This window comes from Solanum pennellii, chromosome 5 (assembly GCF_001406875.1).
Source record: "Solanum pennellii chromosome 5, SPENNV200".
Classification (NCBI taxonomy): Eukaryota; Viridiplantae; Streptophyta; class Magnoliopsida; order Solanales; family Solanaceae; genus Solanum; species Solanum pennellii.
In genome coordinates this window covers 8,423,538-8,435,997 of record NC_028641.1, presented here as the reverse complement: position 1 = coordinate 8,435,997, position 12,460 = coordinate 8,423,538, and the positions used below count along the sequence as shown (strand labels likewise).

The 12,460-nt window shown below is 33.3% G+C and overlaps 1 protein-coding gene across 2 annotated transcripts in view; it reads left to right on the top strand.

Annotated features, from left to right (window-relative positions):
- LOC107018940 (very-long-chain 3-oxoacyl-CoA reductase-like protein At1g24470) overlaps window positions 1-12,460 on the top strand; it is a 29,977-nt gene that overhangs the window by 8,493 nt on the left and 9,024 nt on the right. Inside the window, exon 3 of one of the 2 annotated variants that reach the window (XM_027917348.1) lies at window positions 3,876-4,035. The exons of the other annotated variant lie outside the window; for it this stretch is intronic. Coding sequence (XP_027773149.1) covers window positions 3,876-4,020 — 145 coding nt within the window. The 3' untranslated portion in view covers window positions 4,021-4,035. Of the gene's footprint in view, window positions 1-3,875; window positions 4,036-12,460 lie in introns of those variants that run through there. 2 annotated transcript variants of the gene reach the window in all.

Sequence of the window (12,460 nt, the reverse complement as noted above, 5' to 3'; positions counted from 1 at the left end):
TAGCCTTAGATGCATCCAATCATATCGTGCCTTTGGATGTATGACCATCTTCAAGTGGTCAAATCTTTCTTTTAGGTTTTTCCACAAAACAAGTGGATCCTTAACTGTCAGATATTCGATTTTCAGAATCTCGTCAAGATGATGACGCAAAAATATCATTGCTCGTGCACAGTTTTGATTTGATGCCTTATTTTCTTCTTTTATGGTGTCTCCAAGACCCATTGCATCAAGGTGGATTTCAGCATCCAACACCCATGAGAGGTAGTTCCTGCCCGAACTTTGAAGGGCAGTGAACTCTAGTTTTGTAAGATTGGCCATTAAAATTAAAAACAAAAGAATAAATAATACCTTTATTAATTTTTCAAATCTAACCTTCACTTTTGAGAAATTAGAGTCTCGTGCTGATAACGTGTTATAAAACTATAGAATAAGAAGAAGAAACTAGAGAGAAAAGAAGAGAAGACTTGTTAATTCTCTTGATGAATTTATTTACAATGAAGAGGAGCACTCTATTTATAGGAGAAATCTAACTTGGTTCCCAAGTAGGACTCTTTAACCATATCCTAAAAAGGACTCCACATGATAGACATTCACTATAATACAAATACTTTATAACAATTGATTATTTATTAAGAAAATATTCCTCTCTTTAATCAACTTTTCAACTTTCTCTAGTTTTAAGAAGAGTTTGGGAGGAAATGAAAGGACAATATTAACAAATTATTAAAACTTTATTTGGATAGACTTATTGTAGGTACTTTTAAACTAAAACAATTGTCAAGTATTTTAACCAACTCTTAAAAGTGTTTTAATTTACTTATTTTAAAGCTAAAATTAAAAAATAAACTAAAAATTATAATCCTAACTTAAGTTTTATTATTTATAAAGTTATAAGTTACAAGTTCTGTCAAACATATTTTAACTTTTTAAAGGAATATGTCACACTCTAAAAATACATTTATCATGGACAAGAGAGATAACATGTTGAATTTGGAGTTAAAACGCTAATTTGATTATTGAACCCCCTAATATAAATCATTAAATCAATTTCTATACTTATGTTTAAGGAATTGAAGCTCTAAACATATAAATTAAAATAATTTTTTTAAATTTTTTTTTTTGAATATACACAATATAATTCTCTATTCTATATATGTGATACTCTTCAAAGACCATATCTGTCACATTTAGACTGTTGTGTCATTTTCTCTTCTTGCACCATCTTTTATCTACTTGTAAGACCCCAACCACCAAAACCCCTCTCCATCAATCCTTTATTTAATAGTTGAACGAGTTATATTTACTTCTGTATTTTAAAAAAATGTTATATTCATCACTTATTTATTTTTTGATATATTTATTTTTACAATTCTAATTTAGGTATATATTTGCTCTTAAAATGATTAATTTTTAGGTCACTAACTCTATTATCTTACGTGACTTCTAAGTGACAACTTGTATAGATATATTTTTTAATCTTAAACTAAAATTTTCTCTCAATATTATTCTTCTACCCCAACTCAGCTTAAACATAAACGTTACATACTGTATCTTCATTGTCTGTATTTTCCTATCCATGTAAGATCTGAAGTACTGTACTTATTTTGCTTTTATCTTATTATTATGACTCTTCTTGGTGTTTTTATGGACAAAAATTCAGAGAGAAGTATTAGAAATATCTCTAAATTTGATATGAATTATTAGTTTTTTTAAAAAAAATTATTAATAGTTTTAAAAATATTTATTTATTTGATTGATTAAATTTAAATCACTACAGGAAAATGTGAATTACATAGGGATTTATTTGGGAATTAATATGAAAATTTGCAGGAAACTTTCCTGCGGATTTTCATACTAATCCCCAAGAAAATCCCGATGTAATTCACAGTGTTTATGTACTGAATACATCCACAATCTTGAAAGGTGAAATGCACCCTTAAATTCTCGTCAAGTGTAGTAAAATTTTCAACACTTTTTTTTGGTTTTTTATTAAGTGTCTAATGCTTCCACAATAGTTTGAGATTGCTTGCTATGTCAAGTGACAGATCCGGGGTGTATTCAAGTTTAGTTACAGCTATTTATTAATGCCGTTAATAATACATAAATGATACTCTTAATTTATGCTAAGTTCATAAGTGTTTTCAATATTTTTCACTAGTCCGATTAAAATTTTTTTGCTTTTAGACTTTAATTTTCCTATATGGTATTAATTTTCAAGGACCACACTCATAGAATTGTCACATTCAAACAAAACAAGAACTTTGTCTCTTCTAGTGTCTTGTAAGTTGTAAGCCCCAACCACCAAAACCCTTCCTCCATCAATTCTTTAGTTAAACTTAAGCTTTCAATATGATGAACTTGGATATTGATTTTTTAACTTTTTAAATAAATGAAATATTACTATAGACGTTAGTTGGAAGTATTTATTTATTTTTATTTCTGAGATAACTACAATAGTACTCCTTTAATTTATTTTACAATACTCAATCTTTGTCAATTCATATGTTAAATTTGTTTTATTTGATATGGTGTTTAAGAAAGTAAATAATTTTTTTAAATATTATGATTTTAAATTAAAAATATGTAAAATAAATCAAAATATCATTTAATCTTATAATCTTAAATATAATATCATATTAAGTATAAAAAAAATAATTCTTAAGAATATAAAATAAACTTTATCTTTTTGCTCATTCGCATCTAATGCTACAAAAAGTCAAAAACTCAAAATTAACATTTAACTATTGTGCCGTCCGTTTCACTTGACTTAATAATCATCTATGAAAGCTTTAATTCAAAATACATTATATTAAATTAATCTGACTAATATTATGCTTTTAATTTCTAAATTTAATTATTACACTTTTTGATTAGTTGTTGTATTGTGCTATTTAATAATTAATTAATTTTAAAGAGAATTTTGAAATAGAAAACCCTTAACTAGTTGGAGGGGCGGTCCTCTAAAAGTCAAAATGTAGCACTTAATGGTGGTCCTATAGGTTTTAGGTGGCTTGCTGCACGCACACGACAGGATTTGGCTTCATTTATTACTTGGTTGTGTCGGATGTAGGTGTATTCGTTAATTTTGAATAAAAAATTATTGTTATCAATTTGTGTTAAAAACAGAATTTTTGATTTGAACAATTTGCAGAAATACAAAGTAATCAAAGTTTAATGTATCCGTAAGATCGGAAGAACAGAAATTAATTCACAATAACTAAAATCTGTAAATATACCAAAATTTGGAAAAAGACATAATGGAAAAGATCGAGTCCACTAAATGCACATTATTCCCCTCTAATATTCGAGGTTTGATTTGGAATATGTCCTCTCATGATAGAATGATCTCAATCAACAATGTATTGATACCAAAAACTCCGGTGTTAGCGAACCACTCCAATTGTTGTCGAACTCTTACAAGACTTCTTTTCAAAAATTTTGTTATCTTCCTCAATCTTGAGCAGAATCACAAAATCTTCAAGCTTCATTTCCTTAGTGTTTTAGATAATTTCTTGAAGTCGTTCACGAAGAAGGTTATTTCTCGATCATTGCAGCCACTTGAGAAGCTTCATTTACTACCATATCTTCAGCAATCAATTCATGGAAAATAAGTTGAAATTCCTGCACTGTGATCCAACAGTTTTACTATCTACCATTTTTTAGTCTAAAAACTTTGCGACCACAAACTTTTCAAGTATGCATCTTCTGTCTTTATTTCTTTTCAAGTGCATCCTACAACTCTTTCGAAGTTGTCATTGCACTATATACATCATATAAGTCATCCTCTAAAGCACTCACAATGTAGCCCTTACATAGGAAGTCTGTCTGTTTCCGTGCTTCAATAATCATGAATTTTTATCTGTCTGGCATTTCAGCAATAGGAACTGGAGTTTCTTCGTTGGTAAATTTCTGCAAACCAAGAGTGGTGAGCCAGAAAAATACATGTTGCTTCCATCCTATGAAATTCACACCAGAGAATTTTTCCGGTTTCTTTGCTTATGGTACAACAGTTCGGGTTAGAGCAGCAACAACCACTGTAACATTATTGTTTTTCATTTCTGAAAAACAAAAATCGATACAGACTTAGTAAGCAATAACTTAAAATTGCAGACTTAAAGGAGTATAAAATCATGAAGGTTTTTGTCTCCACAAGAAATACAAATTAAAACTAAAATATTAATTTCCTTAAGATTGTTGTCAATCTCTTTAAAAACAGAAGCATTGATTTGAACAACTTTGCAGAAACTCGATTTCACATCCCACAAGTACACCCTAGAAGTTAGAGTATCCTTGCGATGTCACACGACAAATAAGACTTCAAGAAGTCTCATCTAAGCCTCTCGTATCATTCATTGCATAATAACATAACTAAAATGAGTAAAAATTTAAAACTTTCTTCACACACGAAGAACTCTTTCATAAACAATATGCAAGCGGAAGCCTTTCATTTAAAACATTAGAACTATACAACATCTCATTGAACCATCTAGATTTTAGAGCTTACAACACTTGGGACTAATCTCATACAAGACATAAAATAAAGACTTAATACATAAGGAACATGTGACTATTGTCTTCGAATCGATGAGGATTCACCAATACTTCATCTTCAACCCTTAGAAACCTATCCATCCTTCATGGCACATCAAGGATCCATTTCCCTACACTTAGAAACACATATGAAATCATTTAGGCAAAAAGTCACATTTTTAGCAAACATTACATTGAAGTCACTTCACTTCACTCTAAACCCCCTTTAGCATGTAATCTTCTCACTCAAAGTTGTCCTAAGATTCACTTAAGTCACACAAAGAAAGACCGCTCATACACCCTCTCTAGATGTGCCTAAAAAACCCTCAAGATTACTTATAGTGAGTCACATACACACTTAAGAGATATTAACATAAGAACATGAGATTCTCCTACCAAGGTGACTCTAAGGTTCACTTGAGTGAGTTGTGAAGTGACCGCCCATACAATCCCTTACACACACACTTAAGAGATCCAATAGACTCCCTAAGATAGAGTCATTCTCATTTAACACATTAGCATATAGGTGATATGACATTCTCCTTTCAAAAGCTATCAAAAGACTTACTTAAGTAAATCAAGAAAATAACATCCATAATGACCTCTTCAAGATTACCTAAATAATACTTAAGATTACCTAAGGCTTAGATCATGTTCACATAATCAACCAACTTTTCTAACTAGAGTCATTCTTAAGACTTATCTAGGTAAGATAAGAAGTGATCATTCCTATACCCCCTTCACACCTTAACTAGACAACCCTTAATTACTCTAGATAAGTACTACTTCATTTTAACATACTTCCTTAACTTAAATCATTTTATTCATTAGTTCATTAAGAGACATTCATCACATAAAGGACATTCAAGTAATTGTCTTATACAAGACTTAGGGACTCCACATAACATCTTTAAAGCATATTGTGCAATGTCTAGATAGCGTCCCATACCACCACCTTAACTTCATTGAACTTCTCAAATGCTAATAGGTATCCCACATGATGAGAATAGGCAATAACCGACATAGACCATTTTAGAAACTCATGGAATCCGGAGTTCTAACCTACTCCGATGAGGGTGTTCTACTACTTGCCAAGGGTAGAACTAGGACACATCCCATGTAGGCACATGGTTATGGAATATGAACGGCGGGCTTTGTATTGTAGTCTCATACTTTACTAGAACTACTTCCCCTTAACATACTCACTCGGTGCTAGCCTTGGTTATCATAGAGTAATTCACATTAAAGATTCACATAAGAGGGTTCCATAACAAGTTCATAACCCAATCGCATTTACCCTACCAAAGAGGTCCTCTTAGGGCTACCTTCCAATGGTGACAAGAATCTCATTATGACTTTCCTAAGGTTTGATATGATGTTGTTCCACCAATCAACCTTAAGTCCACCATCCTTTACTTTGAGGGATGCCATTACGACTTTCGACTTCAACATACATAACCTTACCACTAGGTTCAAGGTTTCACATAAAAGACCCTCTTAGCATTATTCAAGGTCACATATCAATTATACATTCAATACCAACATACTTAAGCATCCTAAGTCAATACATAACATATTCATAACCATACAAGCATCAAGTAAGGGACATAAGTCAATAAAGACAAGACACCACATACTTCACCTTAACACATATTACTAATCATTATATAAGCACATAGGAATAACCATTATCATCTTTAAGTCATCCTACAAACTAGCATATAATCATCAATAGAACTATTATAGACTCATATAGTCAAGTAGTAACAACCATGCATCAACCCTAAGACTACACATAGAAGCTCATAGTCATAGCTTACATGATTTCCTAACATACATGACAAGAACACATACTTTCACATTTCTTCACATATAGATAAATATACTTATATTTCACATAAAACAACTATACATAACATCATAGTATTTCAAGTAGTGCCGACAAGGTCATGATCATCATATTGCATAAAGTAACGCCGACAAGGCCACGTCAATTACAAGTAAAACACATAACACCACCACCATTAGTGGACCATACCAATCACAACATAATTGAAGTCTAAATAACATCAAAATAAAGGAATTAGGGCAGCATGCCCCACTCCATCTTACCACTTCGATTTCAAGGCTAAATCATCCAATTTTATATTACAAGGCCATTACCCAAGGCCATAACCAACAAATCAATACACTTATATCGATAATCATTGAAACTAGGTCAATTCATTACATACTTATCAATCTAATACAACATAGATATCAATTGAATATAATTATTGCATCATTAGAAAGCCCATAGAAAATTACTTGAAATCATAAGCCTTAAGTCAATATCAATTCAATAAGCTTAGCATGCAATGTATCTAAGAGTATCCATTACTCAATTATCAAATTGAAACATCCTATACATCATACATACATAATCTATACAAGAATCAAAAGCCCATAATAATCTACAATTGAATTTATGAATATCAAAGCATAATCAATTCACCCATATTTTGGTGAAAATTTAGAGATTTGAGAAGATCAAGGGTTCATGGAGAATTTCATTGGAAAACATCAATTAAACATCAATAACATCATATCTTAACGTTTGGAAACCATTTATGAAAGAACACAAGACTTAGAGTAGAAATTGGACTTTTTCATCTTTTTGAAATCTTTGAAAATCATCTTTGAAATTTGCTCTAAGTTGATAGCAAGCCTTAGATCAAGAAATCCCATACCTTATTTGAAGAATCCAAAGCTAATAGAAGAAGAAACTCCATTTAAGACCCATCTTCAAGCTCCATCTTCACTTTGAACTCACATGGAGGTTTTGGGATATTTTCTAAGTGTTTTGGGTTTATGATTTTGAAGAATGAAGTCTTCCATGTGATTACCCCTTATATACTTAATTAAAATACCCAAAACACCCTTAATAAACCGTCAATGACTTAATTTAGAAGTAGGGTGATTTCACCAATTCACCCCTTAATTGGCAGCAGCACCTGCGCAGGAACAGGTTGCGCATGACGCCTGCCTTTGACGGGGCGTCACAAGCACGACGGGGCATCACAGCCCTCCGTCGTTGGCTAAAGTGGCTGCCCAAAGTTTCTATCTTCACCCTTGGTAAGTCCCTAACAACGGGACCCTTTGATGGGGCGTCACAGCCACGACTGGCTGTTGACTGCTCCATCGTCAGGGTCTGCCTGGGACAGCCTGCACACTGATTTTGGGTCCATCCTCAAGGACCCTTTGGTGGTCCTTGGGGATAACTTCCCAGACGTTTTCAACCCAAATACGACCTTCTATAAGCTTAACACCTCTCACATAAATTTAATCCAAAATGAACACGTAAAACTCGACGAAACTCGCCTAGACGTACAAGGTCAACTCAAGACATATCTTTCGAATGTCATGGACGTTCTTGGTCGTTTGTCCTCCAAACTTCATGAAACTTGACACACTGACTTTAAACACCATATAAACTCATTTAAGAACCATATAATCTCATGCATCACACATAAACACATAAATCCACATATGAGGTACTTAGGTGACTTAGTCGTCGAACGTCTTGGTCTTCCCTTGACGTTTGACTTCTAATGCACCTAAACTCTTAGATAATGCCTCTATGACACATAATAGGCCAAATTAGGACCTTATATCACCATTATAACCATGTTAGGATCTGATTTACCTAAATCATTTTTGAGGTCTTACACTCGAAGTAACCAAAGTTTAATGAATCATTAAGATCAGAAGAACATAAATTAATTCACAATAACTAAAATCTGTAAACATACCAGAATCTGGAAAAAAAAACATAAAGGAAAAGATCAAGCCCATTGAGCACACAGTGTCCCCTTAAGAAAATTATTCTCCTCTAGTATCTGAGGTTTGATTGGAATATGTCCTTCTAGGATAGAATGATCTCAATCATTAGCGTATTGATACCAAAACTCTAGTGTGAGCGAATCACTAAACAACAGTAAAATATACGAAGAAACTTTGTGCAGAAGAAATCAGAAAAATTCATCAGAGAAAAATATGAAGAATCAATATATTGATAGGCAAGAAGAATTGGTTCTGAAAGGTTGCAACCTTTTGAAAATCCACACGACCATTCATGAAAGTTGCAATTGTGACGACCCGAGACCACACCCTAAAAGTTAGGGCCTATCTTGGATTGCAACCGGCATACTTAGCCTCTCGGAGGTCTTGTACAAGCCCTTTCGTATCGTGCATCGCATATAAACATATGAAAAGTAGTGTAGAATTTTAAACTTTTCACACGAATATCATAAAACATCTTTCATATAAAATCCATAGGAAATACTAAGTCTCGTTTCATCAAATATTAGACACAAGAGTACTTTGGGCACGGCGCATACACTACGAATACAAAAACATAGTACTACTTAGTCTATTACAATACTTCAATGAAAGAAATAAAAGACATATATGTCCTTGAGACAAATGAGGACATACTTCAACTTGCTTGAACGATCTTATAATCCAAGCTTTGCTCTCCAAAAGCACCTTCACCTATGTATCACTTTAGAGATAGATAAAGCATGGAATTAGTACAACCATATTGTACTAAGTATGGCATAATCCATAAAAATCATGAAAATGGACATTTGTTAAAAACATGCATCTTTTGATTTAAATATCATAATATAATCATAAGAACAACATTTAAAACCTAAGAAACACATAAGAAATCACATTGCCAATTTACCACATTTTTAAGAACAACTTTACAGTGAGCAATATCACTATGAACTTCTTCACTGTTACAGTGAAGTCTATTCACTTCACCTTAGACACTTCCTAACATGTAGTTCCCTCACTAAAAGCTATAAGTAAGATAAACAGAGATCACCCATACACCTTCTCTAGGCACACTTAAATGATCATTTAGACCACCTATAATGAGATACACACTTACAATACATCAACCACATCAACATGAGATCTTCCTACCAAAGGTGATTTCAAGTTTTACTTGAGTGAGTTGTGAAGCGACCGCCATACAATCTCTTACACACACACTTCAGAGATCATATAAATAACCTAGGATAATATCATTCTCACCTAATACAACAACATACATATAATATGACATTCTCCCTTCCAAAGGTATAAAAAGACTTACTCAAGTAAATCAAGAAGATAATATCCATAATTGACCTCTTCAAGATTACCTAAGTAATCCTTAAGACTACCTAATTTTGGATCATGTCTACATAATCAACCAACTTCATTAACTAGAGTCATTTTTAAGACTTATCAAGGTAAGATACGAAGTGACCATTCATATGCCCCCTTCACACCTTAACTAGACAACCCTTAACTATTCTAGATAAGTACTTATTCATTTAACATGCTTTCTTAACTTAAGTCATTACATTCATTAGTTCATTTAAGACTCGTTCAACACATTAGGACATTCAAGTAATGGTCTTGGACAAGACCTAGGAACTCTCACTAACATCTTCAAAGCCTATTGTGCAATATCTAGATAGCGTCTCATACCACCACCTAAACTTTATAGAACTTCTCTAATGGTAATAGGTATCCCACAAGATGAGAATAGGCAAAAACTGACATAGACCATGGTAGCTAAACATGAAATCCGGAGTTATAACCAATTTCGATAAGGGTGTTCTACTTGCCAATGGTAGAACTTGGACACATCTCATGTAGGCACATGGTTCGGAAATATGAAGAGCTTACTTTGTACTCTAGCCTCAATCTTAACTAGAGCTACTTCCCTTACCATACTCACTCGGTGCTAGACTTTGTTCTCATAGAGCAATTGACATTAAAGGTTCATACTAAGGGTTTCATATCTTATTCATAACCCAATAACATTCACCCTACCAAAGAGGTCCCTAGGGTTACCTTACAATTGAGACAAAGATAGTTCATCATGACTTTCCTAAGGATTATATGGTGTCGTTCCAGCCAATCAAACTTAAGTCCGTCATTCAATACAAGAAGAATACCGTTACGGCTTTTGACTTCAATGTTCATAACTTTACTACTAGGTTCAAGATTTCACATAAAGACTCTTTTAACATCATTCAAGGTCACATGTCATTCATACATTCAAAACTAAGAGACTGTAGCATCCTAAGTCAAGACATCTCATATTCACATTCATACATGTATCAAGTAAGGTACACGATTCTACCACACAAAACACACCATACTTTACATATAACCTTTAGCATGTCATTTTAGAAACACATAGGCACAACCAACATCATCTTTAGGTCATCCTATCCACTACTATAACATCATCAATATAATTATTATAGACTCATATAGTCAAGTAGGAACAATCATGCATCAACTCTAAGACTACACACATAAACGCATAGTTATAGTCTAACATGATCATCTAACAACATCAATAGAAGAACACATACTTTCACTTAATCATAAGTAGATGAACATGATCATACTTCACATAAATCACTACACACATCATCATAGTACTTCAAGTAGTGCCGACAAGGCCATGATCATCATAATACATAAAGTAACGCCAACAAGGTCACATCAATTGCAAGTAAAACACATAGCACCGCCACCATAAGTGGACCATACCAATCATAGCATAATACAAGAGCTGCATGATTTAAAACAAAGAGAATTAGGGCAGCGTACCACATTTCCATTCTCACCACTTCAATCCAAAGCTAAATCATCCAAGTCAATACCATAAGGCCCTTACCCATGGCCGTGAACATCAATTCAATACATAAACTATAATACTCAATAAATCTAGGTCAATTCAATATATATTTATCAATCTAAGAACAATTATACATCAATTGAATACAATTCTTACATCATTCAATAGCTCATGGAAAACTACACTAGAATTCATAAGTGTTAAGTCAATATCACTTAACCCATAAAGTAGTCAAAAACTAGGGTTCATCAATTACATGGGTTCATAGGTTAATTATTTTGAAATCATATAATTAACAAAAATTTAATAAATATCAAATGATTTAAAACCTTTAATGCAAGAACCCATGGATAGATCATAAAATTGGACAAGTTCATCTTTAAAAACTTTAGAAAACTCTTTGAACTTTGGGCTCCTTGATGAATAGAGTTTCAAGGATCAAAAATCATACCTAAATTATTTTAATCCACGAAATTGATGAAGAATCACCACTTAAATCTCCAATCCAATCTCTTTCTTGAGTTTTGGCTTCAATGGAGTTCTAGAGAATTCTAGGATATTTTTGGGTTTCTATTTTGAAGAATGAATTCTCCTAAGTGTTTAAGGCTTATAAACATGTTTAAAATACCTAAAGTACCCCTAAGTAATAACCCAAAGTCTTATTTAGATCTTTGTCTCACAGAGGGCGAAATGAGATCACGGACGTGAGGTGAAATTACCATTTCACCCCTTGAATATACGGTAAGCTGCGGGGGTAATGCAGACCCAATCGACGGACATCATCTAATGGGCGTCGTCAATTCGACGGCCCGTGCTAGTCATCATCGTTTGGTACCGAGCCTTGAAAATGGGAGATTAAGATACCTAGGCTAAGTAACCATTAACGTCACCACCTAAGGGGCGTCGACCAGGACACTGGCCGTTGTTTGCCATCCATAGGTGGGGCAGCTTTGGCCACCAACATGGGTCCTTCCTCAAATACCCTTGGATGGTCTTTGGGGATGTTTGCCCGGACGTTTCCGACCCGAATATGTTAGTATACGAGTTTAGGACCTTCCATATCAATTTCATCCAAAAAAAACACGTAAAACTCGACGAAACATACTAAGACACACAAGGTCGTTTCAAGGCAAACCCTTTGAACGTCGTGGACGTTCTTGGACGTTTGACCTCCAAACTTCATGTTACTTGAAAAAATACCTATAAACACTATAATAACTCATACAATGACCTCAT